Source organism: Medicago sativa, chromosome 8 (assembly GCF_051527215.1).
Source record: "Medicago sativa cultivar Bolivia chromosome 8, Bolivia_mono, whole genome shotgun sequence".
Lineage (NCBI taxonomy): Eukaryota > Viridiplantae > Streptophyta > Magnoliopsida > Fabales > Fabaceae > Medicago > Medicago sativa.
The window spans coordinates 28,304,362-28,326,999 of NC_140756.1; the positions used below are offsets into that span (position 1 = coordinate 28,304,362).

Below are 22,638 nucleotides of genomic sequence, written 5' to 3' on the forward strand. Positions count from 1 at the left end.
ACTTCTTTTAAAACATAAAATGGATAATAATAATTATCTCTCAAATTCAACATCAATATCTAAAATCATGCAGCGGAAAATAGTTCAACATTTTAAAGTCTTGGCACGCAGGCCTTATTGGAAAATCTCATAAATTAGTTCGTAAAAGAGACACGTAAGGAATAGAAGTAAAAGCAAGCCCCCATCCCGTTACGTATCAGAGCACCTAGACACCAAGTGAGGAGTCCACTCACGAACGCCTCTAATCTTTATTACCTGCACATTACCCACGGTCGAGGCAACATATACGCAGAAGGGGTGAGATTTCATAATCAATACATTAAGCATATAATCCAATAAAATGCATTTAACAACTTAAACATTAATAACATATCAACAATTAGCATATTTTTCATTACATAACAAATACAATCGTCAAATACCATTACTAATTTTCATCACAAATCATAATCAACTTAACACTCAACTTGACGACACAACTCATCCTTGACCATGCAACTCTATCAACACAACAACAACTTAACAACTTAGACAACATGAAACTTCTTGATATGCAAATGCATGTGGTACCATTCAACAACAAAATGAGCATAATAGCTCTTCAACGTGTGAGCACAAAGGCTGCCGGGCCTAAAGCCCCCAACTTTAATGAGCACAAAGGCTGCCGGGCCTAAAGCCCCCAACTTTAATGAGCACAAAGGCTGCCGGGCCTAAAGCCCCCAACTTTAATGAGCACAAAGGCTGCCGGGCCTAAAGCCCCCAACTTTAATGAGCACAAAGGCTGCCGGGCCTAAAGCCCCCAACTTTAATGAGTATGCAATGAACTCAACTTCCAACAACTTAGACAACGACGTGTACAACTCATACGACTCATAATCATGGACGACTTCTTAAATTCCAACAACATAGACCGACTCATGCAACCTCAAGACACTAACAGTCGACAACAGAAAACAGCAGCAACATACAACAATTAACAACGCTTGAATGTGTTAACATTCACATAAAGAATTAATTACATCAATATAAATATCATAAAACATCATTATAGCATTCATGCAGCAACACTTCTAGTTTCAGTCACCATAACAGACTTCTGGAGCTTATGAAAGCATCCTAAACAGCTCTCTAACTTACTTCTAAGGTCATCTCAAGACTACACGTGCGAAAGGATCGCATCGGGACAATTTTGGGCAACTAACAGCCTAACTCGCAGTGGCGAGTAACTTCACTCGCAATGGCGAGCAAAGTGTGCATTCTGGGTTCCTACGTATTTACTCGCAGTGGCGAGTTATTCTGCTCGCAGTTGCGAGCTCACAGGTCACTCGCAGTTGCGAGTTGCGTTGCTCGCAGTTGCGAGTTCTGGGTTCTAGCTCGCAGTTGCGAGTGTTCTTGCTCGCAGGTGCGAGCGATGAATGTCAGTACGGCCAGAAACCTAAAAATTCCAACTTTTCACTTAATCTCCTAATTCTAACCTCAATTCAACATCTAATTATCATCTTATGGTATATCTGAGTTCTGTACACTAATTTAGCATCAATCTAACATCTGTTCATGGTTCAATCATCAAAATTGTTCTTAAACCTAATTCTCAATTCTCACCAAAACTTAACCTGATCATGCTAAATTCATCCTATAGAATCATACTCTTAATAATATTGAAAATTAGTCTCACCCTTACCTGGTTATGATGAAATCGCAGCTCTCCCTCTAGTTCTCCTCTTTTCTGACTTTTCTCCCTTTTCTCCAAAAGCGTTTCACGTAAAAACGTTTCTAACTTATGTTTGCCCTATTTATCTTTTCGTATTACTCTTCTCACCTCTAAACTTACTCTTTACACATCACAGCCCAACTTCTAATATTTTTATTTTATTTCTCATATCTTATTTTATTCAATAATAAAATAAGTCACACCAACATAACAACTTCACAACATCAATATACTTCACGTCATTCTAGAAAATCACATAATTTATCTATAAATCATGCAAACTATTTAAATTCTTAAATCATATATATATATATATATATAAATAAATATATAAATCCTCATTAAATTAAGTAAATAATTAAGACGGGCGTTACAACTCTCCCCAACTTATAGAATTTTCGTCCTCGAAAATTTACCTCAAGCAAACAACTCTGGGTAAGACTCCATCATCTTACTCTCCAGCTCCCACGTTAAGCTTTCACCAGTAGTGCCGCTCCAAACAACTCTCACTAGAGGTATTTCTTTGCCTCTCAACGTCTTCATTTTGCGATCATCAATCCTCAAAGGTAAGGTCTCCACCGTAAGGTTGTCTCTAACTTGCACGTCATCACTCTGAATCACATGGGACGGGTCTGGAACATACTTCCTCAGCTGCGACACATGAAACACATCATGCAAATTTGATAAATGCGGTGGTAAGCCAACTCTATAAGCCACCGTGCCAATTCTCTCAGATATCTGATAAGGACCAATAAACTTCGGAGTCAACTTCTTAGACTTCAATGCACGACCAACACCGGTCATCGGAGTAACTCTCAAGAACACGTGGTCCCCTTCTTGAAACTCAATGTCTTTCCTACGCTTATCATGGTAACTCTTTTGTCGACTCTGCGACGCTTTCATCTTTTCTTGAATCATTTTCACTTTCTCAGTAGTCTGCTGAACAATTTCTGGTCCTAAAACTACACTTTCACCTGTTTCAAACCAACACAACGGAGTCCTACACTTCCGACCATACAAAGCCTCGAAAGGTGTCATCCCAATACTTGAATGATAGCTGTTATTATATGTGAACTCTATTAACGGGAGATGACTATCCCAAGTCCCACCTTGCTCAAGTACACAAACTCTCAACAAGTCTTCGAGTGACTGAATTGTTCTTTCCGACTGACCATCTGTCTGAGGATGATAAGCCGAACTCAATCTTAACTTAGAGCCTAAAGCCTCTTGCAAACTCTTCCAAAATCTAGAAGTAAATCGTGGGTCTCTATCTGACACAATGCTCGAAGGAACACCATGCAGCTTCACAATGTCTCGAATATAAATATCTGCCAACTGAGCCACAGGAAAACTAATATTAATCGGAAGGAAATGTGCCGACTTCGTCAATCTGTCAACAATCACCCAAATTGCGTCATTCCCTTTAGGAGTATTTGGCAAACTCGTCACAAAATCCATGGATATACTATCCCATTTCCATTCTGGTACATCTAACGGTGTCATCAACCCAGCAGGTTTCTGATGCTCTACCTTCGACTTCTGACAAATCAAACAAGAGTACACAAATTGTGCCACATCACGTTTCAATCCTGACCACCAAAACAGCTTCTTTAAATCATGATACATCTTTGTAGCTCCCGGATGAATGCTCAAGCTACTCCTATGACTCTCTTCCAGAATCATCCTTTTTATCTCATCATTGTCTGGAATACAAATCCTACCTCGGAACCTCAACACACCTTGATCATCGACTTTAAAGTCACCATCTTCAGTTTGATTACTAGCAACCAACAAGTCCACAAACTTAACATCAACCTTCTGTGCATCTCTAATACTTTTCAAGAAATCGTTATCAATTTTCAGCATTCCTAACTTAACGCTCCGAGACGACATTTCACAAACTAAGCTCATATCTCTAAACTGTTCAAGTAATTCAAATTCCTTCACCATCATAGCAGACATATGTAAACTCTTCCTACTTAAGGCATCCGCAACAACATTAGCTTTACCCGGATGGTAATTCAAACTAAAGTCATAATCCTTCAACAATTCGAGCCACCGTCGCTGTCGCATATTCAATTCTTTCTGATCAAACAAATACTTCAAGCTCTTGTGATCACTAAACACCTCGAATCTCGAACCATACAAGTAGTGTCTCCAAATCTTAAGGACAAATACGACTGCAGCTAATTCAAGGTCATGAGTAGGATAGTTTCGTTCATGAGTTCTCAACTGTCTTGATGCATAAGCAACAACTTTACCATCTTGCATAAGCACACCGCCTAAACCTAATTTGGACGCATCACAATACACCGCAAAAGGTTCATCAGGTTTTGGCAAAATCAAAACTGGAGCCGTCGTCAAACGCTTCTTCAATTCATTAAAACTGTTCTCACAATGAACATCCCACACAAAGGTTTTACCTTTACACGTCAACTGAGTTAACGGAAGTGCCAACTTAGAAAATCCTTCTATAAATCTTCGATAGTATCCTGCCAAACCCAAAAAGCTTCTAATCTCTGTAACTGACTTAGGAGTCTCCCATTGTGATACTGCTTCAACTTTAGATGGATCGACTGCAATACCACTATCGGAAATAACATGGCCCAGAAAACTTACCTCGTTCAACCAGAATTCACACTTAGACAATTTAGCATACAACTTCTTCTCTTTCAGCACTTGCAAGACAATCTTCAAATGTTCCGCATGTTCTTCTTCTGTCTTAGAGTAAATCAGAATATCATCAATGAACACAACCACAAAGCGATCCAAAAATGCATGGAAGATGCGATTCATATACTCCATAAACACGCCAGGCGCATTACTCACACCGAAAGGCATCACCTTATATTCATAATGACCATATCGCGTCCTAAAGGCCGTCTTCTGCATGTCTTCATCTTTTACTTTAATCTGATGATAACCCGACCTTAAATCAATCTTGCTGAACACACGTGCACCCACCAGCTGGTCCATCAAATCATCAATTCTAGGAAGTGGATATCTATTCTTTATAGTTACTTTATTCAGTTGTCGATAATCAATGCACAACCTCATATTTCCATCTTTCTTCTTAACCAACAATACCGGCGCTCCCCAAGGTGAAACACTCGGTCTAATGAACTTCTTATCTAGCAATTCCTCCAACTGTTTCTTCAACTCAGCCAACTCAGAAGCTGACATACGATAAGGTGTCATAGACACAGGCTTCGTTCCCGGAACAAGGTCAATAGAAAATTCAACTTCTCTCTCCGGTGGTACATCAGGGATTTCATCAGGGAAAACTTCAGGAAAATCACACACCACCTGCAACTTATCAATCACTGCTTGATTCTCCAAAGATAAGGATGCCATCAAGGAAAACATCAAGATCCCATCGCGTTCTAATTGCTTCAGCTGCTTAGTAGACAAAAATTCTGCTCCACTTTCCTCTTCAGCAGAAGAGAAACGCACCGACTTACTAAAACAATTAATGAGAACATGGTTGTACTCTAACCAGTTCATACCAAGAATTACATCCATTCCACTCAGAGGCAGACAAACTAAATCAATCTCAAAATCACGATCGAACATAGACAAAGGACATCGTAAACAAACAAGAGAAGTAGTCACCGAACCCTTAGCTGGAGTTTCGACGACCATTTCTCCACTCATATCAGACACAGCCAGACCCAACTTAGAAGCACAATCAAAAGCAACAAAACAATGTGTAGCACCAGTATCAATAATAGCAACTAAAGGAGTATTGTTAATATAACAAGTACCTCTGATCAAACGATCCTCATTTTCAGTCTGAGTACCAGTCAAAGCAAACACCTTCCCTCTAGTCTGAGTCTTCTTCGGATTCGTACACTGAGACCCAATATGACCCTCTTCTTTGCAGTTAAAACACACAATGTCCGTATGCTTACACTCTGCAAGTGTATGTCCTTTACTGCCACAACGAAAGCACCGTTTAATATCCTTAGTACAAGCATTACTCTTATGGCCTTTCTCGCCACAAGTGTAACAAACAACCTCAGCACCAGCATCCTTCTTATTTGACCTCCTCTCATCATTAGCTCTTCCTTTTCCTTTGTCAGCAGGAGCACTGTAAGGCTTTGGGCGACTTTGTTGGCCCTTACCCCTCTTCTCACTCATAATCTTATAATGAGCTTTGCTGTCATCTTCATAGATTCTGCATCTGCTCACCAAAGCAGAAAAGTCACGGATCTGTTGGTAACCAATGGCTCGCTTAATATCAGCACGCAAACCATTCTCGAACTTGATACACTTAGAGAACTCAACATTGTCCCCAGTGTAGTGTGGATAGAACTGAGCCAGCTCCACAAACTTTGCTGCATACTCTGTCACCGACATGTTTCCTTGCTTCAGCTCAAGGAACTCGATCTCTTTTCTTCCGCGAACATCCTCAGGAAAATATATGTTTAGGAACTCTCTCTTAAACACAGCCCAAGTAATAACTGCATCATCCTGCTCTAGGGTAGGTTGGAGGCTCACCCACCAGTCATCAGCTTCCTCAGCCAGCATATGCGTTCCAAAACGCACCTTCTGATCATCAGTACATTGCATAACTCTGAAAATTCTCTCAACCTCCTTGAGCCACGTCTGTGCTCCATCAGGGTCGTACCTTCCTTTGAAGGTAGGAGGATGATTTCTCAGAAAGGTCTCCAACATTCTCACATCAGCATTCGCACCAGCACCAGCATTTGGGTGTTGTCCCACAGCTTGGGCTACAGCTTCCAAAGCAGCAGCAATCGCAGCATCATTTCTTCCAGCCATTCTAGTCCTCTTATAGCAAATAAGATTCGCAGCCTCCAGGTCTCTTCTCTGCACAACACACAACATTTAGAATATCATAATAGTGGTATTCCAACTCCTAAAGACACAACTCGACTCACTACTTGGCAGGACGGACCGACCTGCTCTGATACCAATTGTAACACCCCGTTTTCCCAACATAAAAATTTCATTTAAAATCAGAGTATTTTGATCACAAACGGAATGTCACATACTTCTTTTAAAACATAAAATGGATAATAATAATTATCTCTCAAATTCAAGATCAATATCTAAAATCATGCAGCGGAAAATAGTTCAACATTTTAAAGTCTTGGCACGCAGGCCTTATTGGAAAATCTCATAAATTAGTTCGTAAAAGAGACACGTAAGGAATAGAAGTAAAAGCAAGCCCCCATCCCGTTACGTATCAGAGCACCTAGACACCAAGTGAGGAGTCCACTCACGAACGCCTCTAATCTTTATTACCTGCACATTACCCACGGTCGAGGCAACATATACGCAGAAGGGGTGAGATTTCATAATCAATACATTAAGCATATAATCCAATAAAATGCATTTAACAACTTAAACATTAATAACATATCAACAATTAGTATATTTTCATTACATAACAAATACAATCGTCAAATACCATTACTAATTTTCATCACAAATCATAATCAACTTAACACTCAACTTGACGACACAACTCATCCTTGACCATGCAACTCTATCAACACAACAACAACTTAACAACTTAGACAACATGAAACTTCTTGATATGCAAATGCATGTGGTACCATTCAACAACAAAATGAGCATAATAGCTCTTCAACGTGTGAGCACAAAGGCTGCCGGGCCTAAAGCCCCCAACTTTAATGAGCACAAAGGCTGCCGGGCCTAAAGCCCCCAACTTTAATGAGCACAAAGGCTGCCGGGCCTAAAGCCCCCAACTTTAATGAGTATGCAATGAACTCAACTTCCAACAACTTAGACAACGACGTGTACAACTCATACGACTCATAATCATGGACGACTTCTTAAATTCCAACAACATAGACCGACTCATGCAACCTCAAGACACTAACAGTCGACAACAGAAAACAGCAGCAACATACAACAATTAACAACGCTTGAATGTGTTAACATTCACATAAAGAATTAATTACATCAATATAAATATCATAAAACATCATTATAGCATTCATGCAGCAACACTTCTAGTTTCAGTCACCATAACAGACTTCTGGAGCTTATGAAAGCATCCTAAACAGCTCTCTAACTTACTTCTAAGGTCATCTCAAGACTACACGTGCGAAAGAATCGCATCGGGACAATTTTGGGCAACTAACAGCCTAACTCGCAGTGGCGAGTAACTTCACTCGCAATGGCGAGCAAAGTGTGCATTCTGGGTTCCTACGTATTTACTCGCAGTGGCGAGTTATTCTGCTCGCAGTTGCGAGCTCACAGGTCACTCGCAGTTGCGAGTTGCGTTGCTCGCAGTTGCGAGTTCTGGGTTCTAGCTCGCAGTTGCGAGTGTTCTTGCTCGCAGGTGCGAGCGATGAATGTCAGTACGGCCAGAAACCTAAAAATTCCAACTTTTCACTTAATCTCCTAATTCTAACCTCAATTCAACATCTAATTATCATCTTATGGTATATCTGAGTTCTGTACACTAATTTAGCATCAATCTAACATCTGTTCATGGTTCAATCATCAAAATTGTTCTTAAACCTAATTCTCAATTCTCACCAAAACTTAACCTGATCATGCTAAATTCATCCTATAGAATCATACTCTTAATAATATTGAAAATTAGTCTCACCCTTACCTGGTTATGATGAAATCGCAGCTCTCCCTCTAGTTCTCCTCTTTTCTGACTTTTCTCCCTTTTCTCCAAAAGCGTTTCACGTAAAAATGTTTCTAACTTATGTTTGCCCTATTTATCTTTTCGTATTACTCTTCTCACCTCTAAACTTACTCTTTACACATCACAGCCCAACTTCTAATATTTTTATTTTATTTCTCATATCTTATTTTATTTAATAATAAAATAAGTCACACCAACATAACAACTTCACAACATCAATATACTTCACGTCATTCTAGAAAATCACATAATTTATCTATAAATCATGCAAACTATTTAAATTCTTAAATCATATATATATATATAAATAAATATATAAATCCTCATTAAATTAAGTAAATAATTAAGACGGGCGTTACACATGTACCCTTTAAGTATTCATACTCAGGACCGGCCATGTGCAAGTGCATCAAAGCCCTTGGCACAGGGCCTCAAACTTAAAGGGCATTCAAAATATGAGAAAAAGGAAGAAAAAATTTGTACCTACGGACATAATCTGTCACTAAATGCCATTTTTCTGTATGTAAAAGTCCATAATTCAACTATTTTACTGTTAATTATACATTATCCGTATGTAAATGTTTATTTGTCTGTGGATAAAAGTCATGTTTAAACTATTGCTCATATATTTAACTAGAACGTAGATGTTTGTCACTCTAAGTAGTGTTGAATTTTTTTCAATACTTTTTAAATTAAAATTGTCAAGATTACAACGGAGCCTCCGAATTGTTGGAGCTGGCCCTGTTCATACTCAAAGGAGACATGGATTGAAGAAAGCAATGGGATCATGGGACAAGTGAGAGGATCAAGGTGTGAATATAAATTGGTGAGTGAGTAGGACAAACCTAGGGGTCGAAAAACATAAAAGATGGCAAAGAAAAAGATTTCCAGATGGTCAAGGTTGAGGATATCACTTGGAAACAAGATTCTTTAATCTTGTTTAATCATCATCAATTGAAGTATAATTCAAGTATAATTCTTTAATCTTGTTTCCATGTATCTTGTGATTTAGAGGAGCAAGAATTCTTTGATTAGGTCAAGTAGATAAATTCCTTCCTAATTATTTGAACCATGTAATCATATAGTACTTCTTTATACAATTTAATTTCTAATATTATTTAGATATCACTTGTTCTTAATGTTTTACAACTATGTAAATCAGATCATGTCTTGAATGACTACTAACCCTAGTTTTCAATACTCGATCTAGGATTATTGCATATATGACATTTGATAACATTTTGAAAACCTTCGATGATCATGGAGTCACCTAGGGCGTTGTGATAAAAAAAGAGGGTTAAGAGACAAGACATTGAACTTAACTATTTTGTTAGATCACATAAAGATAAAAATTGTTAATGCCACATAGTCAAATTAACAGTATATGCCATAGGTTCAATGATAAAAAATGTGATTCATGAACTAACTTGTCATGGTTTAATTTCCCTCAATTTTTTTTTGTCTTTGGTTTAATTTTGTGAGGGATAAAATATAGTCTTTTTATTTGTTGATGACTAATTTGCTCCCTACACATTTTGTCAGGGACTGCAATGGATCTTCACTTAATTTATTATTATAAAGATTTCATTTAAGTACTCCATTTCTTATTTCTAATCTCCCTTCATATTTTATTACAAGTTGCTTTGATATTTTCAGACATTTTAAGAAATGCAGTTAATTTTATATTGAAGAGATAAATTATGAATGATTTTATAAAATTATCTCTTATTAATGACATGAAAAAAAAAGAAATTAAAAGAATAGAAAAAAAAGTATATATTTCTACAAATAATCATGATCCATAAAAATAAAGTTGTATTCAGCATTCAACCATGATTTACTAGCTTTTAGGATGGTTATCCGCCTTCCACCTTTTCTCAACTTTTCTTTCTTTTCGTTCTTCCATCGTAGGAGGTGTTTTTGGCCATTTTTGGCCTGAAATCACCACTCATCGTTTTTTCTCTCTTTTTTTTTATTTAAATTAAATAAGTGGTTATCCATATATATTTGCATCTTCTTTTTTATCGTCTTAGTACGATGTTGTAATTATACGTTGTCTTGTGCGGCGTTGTGTTTGGTCGTCGTCTTGAGCGGTATTTGTTGGTGTTTCCATCTCAGTAAGGTGTTTAATTTGTTTGTAATATTCCGCCCGTCAGTATCGGAATATTACCAGTCGATCGTATCAGAGGATTAAATTCAAGGAAAGAAAGTTTGACGGAAATAATTATTATGAGATGTCAGCTAAATACGAGTTAAGTATCAGTGTCGTATTTAACACGCTTGGAGCAAGGGCAATTTGGTAATTGCACATTTAAAAGATATTTATATGGATTAGGCACCAAAATATCTCATTTCATTTATCCTTTCTCTCTCTAGTTGGTGGTGAAGCTTTTTCTCATCCTTCTATCTTCTTCATTCACGCCCTTCTTTCTCCCACACCACCAAATCTTCCAAATCTTCTTCCTTCCATGGCAAGTGAGTTAATCTTGTTCCTTCTTGATCTTTGAAGCTTAAGGAAGTTTGGTTTAAGTTTAATTTCTCTATTTCTCCTCTCAAGCATGGATTCAAGAAGCTAGGGTTTGATGGGTGTTGGGTGAAGATGATGTTTGAAGCTTGAGCTAGTACATGCTATGGGTTATACTTGATCAAAGAAGTAACATGAAGTTGGGATGGATTGATTCCACTACCTTCCTTGCAAAGAGATTTTCTTAAGGCTAGGGTTTTGGTGAAGGAAACTTGGAGTTGTAATGGAGATAAGCAAGTAGGGATCAAGGTGTCTTGGTTTGTAAGAAAGAATCTTGTGCAGCTTTGTTTAGGTGAGTTCTTAGATAGATTCCACCCAAGGGAATTATGTGTTTACTCTTGTGAGAAAACTATGAATTTATAGGTATTATGCATAGAAATTGTTACCCCTTTTTATGTCATGCCTGTTAACTTGTGAATACTTGCTATGTTAAAGTTTTTCAGGTTTTCTATGATGTTTAGAGTCATAATATACTTGGAGATACTTGGTTTTGAGGTTTTTGGGTCAAAAATATCATTTTGACAGGTTCTGGACTGTCACTACTCGCCTAGATGAGCAAACAGTAACGTTTTTGACTTCTTTTCTACCAGTAGAAATTAGCTTGAAAACTGCATGTTTTTCTACCAGTAGAAATTAGCTTAAAAACTGTCTATTTTTATGTAAGCATTTGTTAACTTCTTTTCTACCAGTAGAAGTTACCTTCGAAACTGTCTATTTTGGCATTCTTGCACTGTTTGTTCGTTCCAGGCAGATTTGATGTTTTTCGTACCGGATTTTCTTGTGTAGTCTTTTATAGAAGTAAAACCCTCAAACTAAGGTCCTAAATGATATTCCTCGAGAACAAGACTCTTTTGAGAAAGAAGCAAGTATTAAGCAAATTAGTAAGGCATGGCAAACGAGAGAATTATATCTGGAATCGGGTAGCAAGTTAATCATTAAGCAAGGGAAAAAATATAGAGCCTTGACATAGCTTGTCGAGAACTAGATAGTTAAGCATAGAATCAAGTTATACTAAGATGTGAATGATTAGATATTTATTCACAAAGTAAGTTAAGCAAGCAATAAGTTTACCTCTAGTTGGATCGTTTAAGGATCCGAGGTAAAGAGATAGCATGTTTTAAGTTTAACTTTCATGCATGCATAAGACTAAGTTTTTAATAAGAGTGTCATGTCTCTTGTAATCCTTCCAAGGTTGGATTCAAGGGGTTCCCCAAGGGGGAATGGTTAAGCCGAAAGGGAGCCGCATGTCACTAAGTGAAGGTGCCGCGTCTTTTGTATTCCTTCCAAGGTAGGATATAAAAGGTTCTCCAAGGGGAACGGGGTAAGCCGTAAGGGACCCGCACGTCACTAAGGGAGTCCGGTGCGCCCTAGCTAGGCATTTAACCGGTAGTAAGGGATTAACTTCCGGGGTTACTCCACCCGGGACTAATCCGTAAAATGAACTCAGATAATGTTTGTTTGTTCAACGCTAACATAATCAATGAATCTGACTATGCATATTTATTCAGCATGTATGTGTTATTTCATAAAGCCTTGACGTAGATCGTCAAGAACTAGTAAGATAGCAAGAATCACTTTTGTGATAAGATTTGATATGTTGTTAGATACAACGTATTCAAGCAAGTAGAAGCAAGTAAAGAAAGATATGCCGGTGACGATCTTAGGTTTCCCCTAATCGTCCGGTTTAGAATCGTGTCATGATTATGTTATGTTTAGGCCTCGATGCGTAGAGCGTATCTTGGCATTGCGGTATTAGATTCCCCTTGACCGCCATGACACGTATAAGAAGTGAAGCATATAACAAGTTATGAAGAGACTATGACGACCTTAGTATGCACGACCGTCTAAGTATGCAAGTCCCCACACACGTATAATCAACCGGCAGGTTGTATTGTAGACACGTGGTGACCGTAGGTTTCCCCCGTGGTTACCTATAGCCTAGGATTAGGTAGAACTCACTGAGACATTATGTCTCATCCCAATCCTTATTTGTTTCAGATAATCAGATTGATTTGTAAGCTAATAGACGGATGGATATTGCAGATGCTCGTTCGTACCCACAGCAGGAGGATATGGATATTCAAGGACGCATTTACTATATTTTAGATAAGTTGAGTTGTATTATTATTGTACGAACGCATAATGTTGTAAAGATATTCATTCGAAGTTCTATTGTTGTAAATTTTTAATGTATCCAGTACTAAACTAACGCACATGCTAGACTTTCTAGATACGTCTAGTATGAGTGTTACATTGTTGGTTCATATTGACATATTCACTTCAACTCATTACTGATCTAATGAAGACTTAGGTCAATGTTGTAGATTCAAAAGCACAAATATTCCGGTTACTTTTATTTTGTCATATTTATAGGCATTATCATGTTGTTGTTGTTGTTGTTGTTGTTGTATGCTATTAACCAAGGTGTTGCACTACTAAGAAAAGCAAAAAAATCAGTGACAAAAAAAAAATCTCTCACATATTCCTTGGTCGCAAAATTTAGTGATGAAATTAGAGATGGATTTCATGTTTTCCCTCACTAATTTTTGTTATTTTTAGTAGTGTTGCAAGATTGTTTGGAGATTCACCTTTTTTTTAGTTTTTAGCGATCTTGAATTTGCAATGATCTATGTATTTGTTCGATTTGAATGAATGATTATCTTTTTTAGTAAAAAGAAAGAATAGAGAGTAATAAATGATAAAAAAGTATCATATGACAAAAAATCATTAATGATGTATTGATATTGTAAAGTTACATACTCTACTAATTTTGAAAACAGGCTATTGGAACAAACTTTAATTTATTATAAAAATTTCAAATAAATAGTGAAAGGGGAGAAAATGCACACCAGACGGTGGTTGGATTTTTTTTTTTTTGAGAGCAGACGATAGTTGGATTGTTGTTATTAAACTTGTTTTTAAATAACCATCCTTCTAAAAGTTTTATCAACACGTCTAAGTCAAATGGTGGATAATTTAAAGAAACAAAATTATGTTATATCAACAATCATTTTTGAGACAATTATGAGACAATAAAAAATATACATACAAATGTAAGTATTGATACAAAAATCAAATTAATAGATAGAATAAGAACACCATGAATGAATGTATGAGAGAGACTTGTTTCAAAAGTAGTTCAAAATAATTGTACAACTATAATTTCTCTTAAAAATAATGATTACATAGACAACGAAATTTTCTTTAAAAAATTTAACACTGTTACATTATTATTCATGTATGAATCAACACCTTACATTATTTGATTTTTGAAGTTTGGCAACCATGAAATTACTACAATCATACAAAACCGAACAAAAACAGTAACATAAAACAAGACTTGATAGAATAGGGCAATTAATCTAAATTAATACCGACCAACTATGATAAAGTCTTCATCATCAAGAACTTCAACATCATTTTCTCCAACAAAATTATCTCTTCCAATTTGCTTCACCAATTTGACAAACTCAACCCTTCTTTCCCTACTCAAAGGTACATATGGTAGCCTAAAAACAGGCTTGATAACACCAAGTTGAGCAAGAGCAGTGTTCAAAGCAATTGGAATAGGCTCTAAAGAAAGCCAATCAAACAAAGGAATAAGCTTTGAATTCAATGAAGGATTCATTCCTTCATTCATGAGTTTCACCATTAAACTAGGAATCAAGTTACTTGCAAGAGACACATCTCCAATAGCACCTTCATGACTCTCTTTTTGATTTGCAGTCCACACAAAAATTCCTTGACTTGCATACTTTTTCACTCTCTCATTTGCTATACACTCTTTGATACCAACAAAATTAGGGTTTTGAGCCAATATTTCAACCACACTAGGAGGAATATCTTGTGCAGTTCTTGAAGGGTTATTATATATAATGATAGGCCCTATTGAAAGTACACTATTGTAATGAGCAAGCAAACCTTCCATTGAGGTTTTTCCATAGTAAGGGTTTATATGAAGTGCTGCATCCATTCCAACAGCAAAACCTTGCTCAGTTACACTAATTGCTTGTGATGTTGAGTTGCTTCCTGTATTACCAATAACTTTGACTTTATCGCCGAAAGAGGTGACGGTGTGAGCAATAAGCATTACTTTATCATTCAAGCTCATTAAATGGCCTTCACCAGTTGTCCCAGCAACAAGAATTCCTTCAACACCATTTGCAATTTGCATGTTTACTAAGTTATCATATGACTCAAGATCAATTTGACCATTTGGTAGGTATGGAGTTTTCACAGCAGTCATCAGTCTTAGACTCCTGATGTCGTCAATCGATTTCCTGTAAATTAATACAGTACATTTAATAGTAAGTGAGGCCTAAAACAAGTTTTGATATATTTCTAATAATTTTTTGTCTGTTTATGCGACTTTTTGCCATTAAAATCTAATAATTTTTTTTTTTTGTTTGTGGATCTTAAACTAGAACTTTAATTGCCTTACTCTTGGACCGACCCTAAATGCTCATCCAAATTAATAAGTAAATGATAAATGAAAATTTAATACAAAATTTGTTTCTAGTGAAGATTAGACTAGATTAAGATATATCACATATAATTAAAAAAAAATATATAGATGGAGCTATATTGCTTTTTAAGTTTGAGATGCTTCTGTACAAATTTGGTTTGAAAATAAATGGCATAGCAATGAGCAAGAGAGAGCTCCTGAAATTCTACTTAGAGAAGTGACTCCAAATATTTATCATCTGATCTACACATTGCATATATAAATTCAAACATGCATAGCATACACAATAAATAAAGTATATAGTAACTTACTGGAATGAAAACAAAGGAAAATAATTAATATACAAAATGGAGTATACGAAGACATTTCATTATTCAATTAAGTAACCACACCTATTATTCATCTCTGTGCTGCTTATTGGGCTATGAAAATCAGGCAACAAAGATGGTTGTTGAAGGTATAAGATTAGGAAGAGAGCAAGAAGTAGAGGAGACTCACATGGTATATATGGCTCTATATATAAAGGAATACATTGAGTGGATTAAGACTTTTCAACAATTGTTTTTAAAGCTTCTAGCAAAATTACATGCTCTTCGGCTGTCCGGCTTTTTGTTTGTTGTATTGTGTATCTCTTTGTGTATGTCTTGTACTCTTGGTTTATCTTTTGTAACCGGTGATTGTTTCTTTTGTTTGTTATATTTATATTTATATATACCAGTGTCAAGACGACCCTTAACGTGTATATTTTTCCGTTTATATTGATAAAAATAATAAAAGAGCAATGAATAAATATGGTGCATGAGATTATTAGATGATAATAGTTGATATCGACTCAAAATTTGATGGATGAAAGAGTGAAAAATTGTGGTCCGATTTGTCCAAATCGTGGTACGATATTGAGTGGTTTTGGAGACATTTGTCTTGGGAAAAATCGGGGCCTGACTTGTCAAAATCATGACCCGATTTTGGATAACGTTCAGATGTTCGTACTGTGTACTATGGGAAAATCGGGGCACGATTTTATCGAGATTTGGACTCTATATAAGGTTTCATTCTTCATGTTTTGTGTGGGGCTTAGAGAGAGAAACTTGGAAATACAAATGAGGTAACTTTAAGTTTGAATGTCTTTGTAGTGAGGTTCTCTTGTGATGGGAAACATTGTAAACACCTTGGGTAGTGAGATTTCACATTTGGAAAGATCAAAAAGCTTTCTTCAGAGTTTTCTCTTAGGATTCATTAAGAGTGTGGGTGAATTGAAAAATGGGTAGAAATTAGTGTTTTCTTTAGTGTTTTCTCTTCCAAGAGAATTTTCTTTTTCAAATATCAATATTCGAACTCTAGACCTTTTAACTCCTTACATCTTTAATTTCTTAGCTCAACTAAATCATCTGTCCATCTCCTCCTTAAACGTGTTCTAAATAAATATTTTCGTTCTTGTAAAAGAAGAAATATTTTCGTAACGAAATTAAATTAGTATATATTATTTAATTTAAGGGACTGCATTGTTATTTTGTAAATTTGAGTAATTAGTTATTCTAAGGATGAATTTTTTTTAAGGAAAACCCATCTTTTTCTAGGATGATAAATATGTAGATTTCTCTTTTGCTTGATTCTCTTATCCATTTCTTCTCTTTGCCATAACCAATTTCCTCATCTTCCTCTTGAAACCAAATTTATTTTATCTTTCTCTCTTTAGATTTTGGCGATCAACGCCCTCTCTTTTCTAGACCTCACCCTAAGAAATAAAAATGGTGTGATTGCATAAGAGTGAGTTTGCATGTAAAATTTGAAGAAAGGAAGATGAAGCTTGATTTTTCTCCATCCTTCCTCATTCCCTCTCTCTCTCTCTCTCTCTCTCTCTCTCTCTCTCTCTCTCTCTACTTTTCCTCAAATTTCTGAATTTTTTTAAGAAGGATTTCAACCGGAAACAATATGTATAGAAGCCAAAAGAGGTAGAAAAATCAAGCTTCATCTACCTCCTTTCAAATTCTACATGCAAACCCACTCATATATATATATATATAGAGAGAGAGAGAGAGAGAGAGAGAGAGAGAATGGGGAAAGAGGTAGAAAAATCAAGCTTCATCTTCCTTCTTTCAAATTCTACATGCAAACCCACTCTTGTACAATGACACAATTTCTATTTCTTTGTGTTACTTGGGTCTGGAAAAGAGAGGGCTTGGATCACCAAAAGCTAAGGCTTTGGGTAGAAAGAACGATTAAGGAAAGATTGTTTAAGAAAAGAAAAAGAGTAGAAAGTGAAAGGAATATTTTGGTTGTTTGGTATAAGAGAAAGTGGGATAGAAAGTTGGAGGAAATAAATATCTACATTTAGTAGTTGACATAAATACAAAAATAATATGGTTAGCATATATAAACTATTGTATATAGTCATAGAGCAATCGTATGCCTAGAACAATAAAAAAATTAATTGGTGAATTATTTCAAAAAACAAAAAAAGGTTAAGCGGTGAATTGAAAAAATAAATAAAATGAGAGAGCAAATGAATAGTAAAATGAATGAAAAATAAATGATCAAAGTTAGGGTAGTTTGGACATTTCAAATAATATATATGTACTTCTCAAGCTTTCCGTTCAGATTTGGGTGGAAGGTTTCTGACGTGGGTCCCATGTATATTCTTTCTTTCCTTCACCTTTTGGAGAGTTCCAAACAAAGGAAAGTCTTTCTTTCCCTCACCTTTCTCTCCTCCTCACTTTCTTTCCTTTGAAACACACATAGCCTAAAGGAAAGGAAGATTAAATAAGTTATAGGGTTCAAGAGGAAGATGAGGAAATTGGTGAAGGCAAAGAGAAGAAGTTGATAAGAGAATCAAGCAAAGGAGCAAATAAACATCTTTATCAGCCTATAATAAGGTGGGTTTCCCCTTTTTCCTTATTCCCTCGCGCGTAAATTTATATAATCTAATTTTGGGGGTTATGGGAATTGAAATGATTTGATGAAAATTAGGGTTCATTATGCATGTTAGAATTTAAAATTTGACATTCATTTTTCAATTAATCTCATCAAAACAGAGAATTTGTCCACTTTTTTTACTATGCTAACTTGTGTAAATTTCAACAATGTTCTTTTATGATGTTTTGATTAAAATTATATGTATAGATGTTTGTGACTTTTAAATAGTAACAAACCATGTTTATTTTTTACAAATAATATAACAAATATATTAAAAATTCTCATCTTTTTCAATAACACGAACAATATAACATTCTTAAAAGCAAATTTGTTTAAGGTATAACTGATCAAATAATGAAAAATACAACCCAAAAAAAAATTAAGCATTACCTTTATTTAATGTTATAGATGTAGTTTAGTGCCAATTAATGCTTCTCACCATGATGAATCATAAACGTATATAATAATATATAAAACATAGTATATGATCGTCATCAAAATGTTTATGAGGTCTAATTCAACTAGCAATGCCAATATATTATTATGTTGGTGGATTTCTTCACTTGGATTTAAACTTAAAACCTCACAATTGTGTGTGAGTTTCAGGGTGATGTTTGCCACTTTGTCTATAGATGCAAAAAAAAAAACCGTTTAAACTACGTAGTAATTTCTAATTATCAATTAAATGGCTCAAAATAATGTAATTAAATAATTGATCTGGTTGAAGTTTCCTAAAAAGTATTTTAGCAAACCTTCATTTGGCAAACAAATGTTATTTTGTCTCCCTTTCACCGTCACACCAAACACATGAAGGATCTTAATCACCCTAAAAACCTCCTCATTTGAAAAGATTAGCTCTTGTGGGAAGATGACTTAAAAGCATTTTCTAAAAAAAGATAGCTACATGTGATGGTGCATAACTTCCCATAGATATGCCAACAATCTGCCTATTTCTAGACCCAAAGAAGAAGGTGTAGAAAAATAATTACTCTCTTCGTTCATTTTTATAAGACTATTTTTTACAAAAAAGTTGTGTCTTTAAATATAAGATTATTTATAAATTTTTAGATGCATTTATTACTCTTTTTCCAAATATACCTCTCGTTGACAGTAAATATCTCTATAAGAGTAATTTTGTAATAGTAACATAGTACATTTGTGACAAATTTATTACTCCCACAATTTTTTTTAATACTCATGATTTTTGTAAAATAGTCTTATAAAAGGGGACAGAGGGAATGCTCATGTAATAATACATTAAGTTAACAATAAAAATACATCTCATGTTGACCACACACATCCATTCATCTTTAGTTGTTGACAACATCACCGTTTAGATGAATTCCATGAATAACTTTAGACATTCTTCCTCCCAAGATAACAAATGTCTCAGCCACTTGAACCTATGAAACCACCTCCCTTCCACCCATTCCACTATATCACACACCAAGCAATGTTTGTTGATTGGACAAAGCAAATAATCTATAAAAATCGTACTTTATCCTAGTATTACCGATCCACAAATCAATCCAAAATAAAATCCCCCCTCTATGGCAATCTTTCCATTCACCGGATTTTGGAACCAACCGGCCTCCCCATTGTCAAGGAGGCCCACTCCTCTTCAATCCATCCACGATAAGGATGATTTGGAGGTATAAATACCTAGATCTATGATACAAACTATTCTCTCCATATACTTTGCCTTCAAGTTTTTCCAAAAAACACTTCTTTCCCACAAAAGGTACCATCTCAATTTAAATAATAAAGATCTATTAAAAAAAATCTCATCCTTGATTCTAACCCTCCATTCTTTTTCGTTAGACACACCTAATTCCACATTACCCAACATATTTTTGTTTCTCCAGCCAGCCCTCCCCACAAAAGATTCATTTGCTTTCGGACAATTTTGTTCCACATATAAATCAACATTTTAAAGAACGACATAAAGAAGATGGAAATAGAACCCAATACTGAATTTATGAGGACCACTTTACCTCCAAGACTCACATAACGGTTTCTCCGAAAAATGAGTCATTTTTCAATTTCCTTAACAACCGGATCCCATGTTGAAGCCCTCATTGAATTCACCCCTACCGGAAGACCAATGTAAACAACATAGAATTTTCCCACTTTACAATTCAAAAACCTTGCCAAGATTTCCAAAAAAAAATCATTGTTGACATTTACTCTCATCACCCTATTTTGAAAAATTGACCCTTAACTCGAACACCAATTCAAACCACTTAAGAATCACATTTATATGCTATAAATTCTTCACACAAGCTTCACAAATAAGAAAAGTTTCATTCACATATTGCAAATGAGAAAGTAACACCTCCAAGATCTCGTACCCCTTGAAGAATCCCAAGTTCACCGCCTTAGTCATGAGAGCACTTAACTCCTCTAAAGCTAAGAGACAAAAATAAAGGAGCAACTGGATCTCCTTGCTTAATACCCTTATTAATGTTAACTTCATCGATTGCTCTCCCATTCACTAAAACCAACAAATCCCCCAAAAACACAAGTTCCCATCCACTCTCTCTGCTTCTCATCCAACATGAACGTCTTTATCATGCAATCTAAGAATCTCCAACTAACCGAATCATATGCCTTTTCAAAATCTGTTTTCCTAATAAAACACACCTTATTTGATCACATGGCATGGTCCACCACCTCATTAACCACTAACACTCCATCAACCAAAATACCTAATAAAAGCTTATTTATTTTTTGAAATTATTGAATCTATGACCACTTTTGCTAACACTTTAACTAACAACTTATATAGACTACCCAAAAGTGAGATAAGACGAAAGTCATCAATGGAGTGAGGGTTATGAACCTTTGGTATAAGAGTAATAAAATAAGAGTGGAGGTTCTTCTGCGTTCCCCAAATTAAAATTCTTTAAAGAAGGCATAGTCAAACTCATCCAGAATCAGACTCTTATCCCCATCCAATAACTCCGCCACCTCACCAATCTCACTCTCCAAAAAATCCTTTGACAACCTCCTACTTTGTTCCACCGTGAGACAAGGAAAACCACCCCATCAAGGGTTGACCTTACCCAATGAATTGACTTCCTTAAAGCAATCTTGAAAATACTCACAACTTCACCTCGAATCTCACTAGGCATTTCCACCCATTCCTCTCTCTATTTACTGCCACAATAGAGTTAATCCTCTTCCGACTCTTCACGCAAGCGTGAAAATAACTTGTATTCGCATCATCGTTTTTGACCAATTTGCACGAAATTATTGAAACGCCATACTATCCTTGCACTTTAGAAGTAACCAAAGAGCATGGAAATTTTCCTTCCACACCCCCTACTCCTCATCCCACAAAACACTAGTCTCACGCTTCAACTCCAAACTTTCTATTCGGGACACCAGATTCTTGCATTCGTATCCATATCTCCATATATACATCTACATTCCATCTCGTGGAAGTGGTGTATTCAATTTATTACAAGTTAGTAAAATTTATTCTTTTCAAGACAATATTTCAATACTTCTTTTCTTGACAATTACCCTTTAGACCCTCATTAACAAAACACTATCTTTTTTATCGTAACACCCTTCATATTTGTTGCTACAATCATAAATACACTTGTGGAATTCAGTGCAATTAATTATACTGATAGTTTTGAGTCATATAGGATATGATAATTGAAGAAATAATAAAAAAACCCCAACACGATTTATTGCATGTTGTTCAGATGTGAAACTGAGAACAGTAAATGTGACAGTGTCCAAAATGGCACCCTTACAACACAAGTAGTGCTATATGTGGACTTTTTGCGGAAGTGTTGTTAGTCCATTATTGAGAATGATCTTTGGGAACTGCTGATTTATAGACTATAGCAAGGAGAAAAACTGAGGTAGGGGAACTGGACAAACTAGGAATAGAATCCAAGGAAAAGATGTGATATTAAATAAACAAAGTTATTATATATACATGTTGGCATTGGTGGAATAATAATAGTGTAAAAGAAGCTGAAAGAGCTAGGGTTTCAAGGAGCATCTATTCCATACTCAAGACAAAATTCTGAGTTTATCAATTTCTATATATTTTCGTTTACCCTTTATTATTCAAGTTTAATTTTGATACTCTTTCAAAGCTTTACATCATCAACAAATTAACCACAAAATCAATTTGATGATTTTTTTTTTAAAGTAGTTACAAATAAAATTAAATATTTTTAAAGATTTATCGATTACAATTAATTAACGGTGTAATCAAAGATTTACAACATATATATACACTAATACTTTAAACAAATTATGTGTATATCGATATCAATCATATTATAAAGTTTCATGATAAAATATTGGATAGTTTTTTCACACGAAAGACATTGTATTATATATGCAGG

At 35.5% G+C, this 22,638-nt stretch overlaps 1 protein-coding gene across 1 annotated transcript; it reads right to left on the reverse strand.

Moving 5' to 3' along the window:
* Positions 1-14,029: 14,029 nt before the first annotated feature.
* LOC146898118 (4-hydroxy-tetrahydrodipicolinate synthase, chloroplastic-like) lies at positions 14,030-15,884 on the reverse strand. The gene is made up of 2 exons (XM_085735161.1): positions 15,745-15,884; positions 14,030-15,167 (listed from the first exon to the last, which is right to left on the reverse strand). The coding sequence occupies exons 1-2, from the start codon at positions 15,753-15,755 to the stop codon at positions 14,255-14,257; spliced, it is 924 nt and encodes a 307-aa protein (XP_085591287.1). The 5' UTR covers positions 15,756-15,884; the 3' UTR covers positions 14,030-14,254.
* Positions 15,885-22,638: the final 6,754 nt, after the last annotated feature.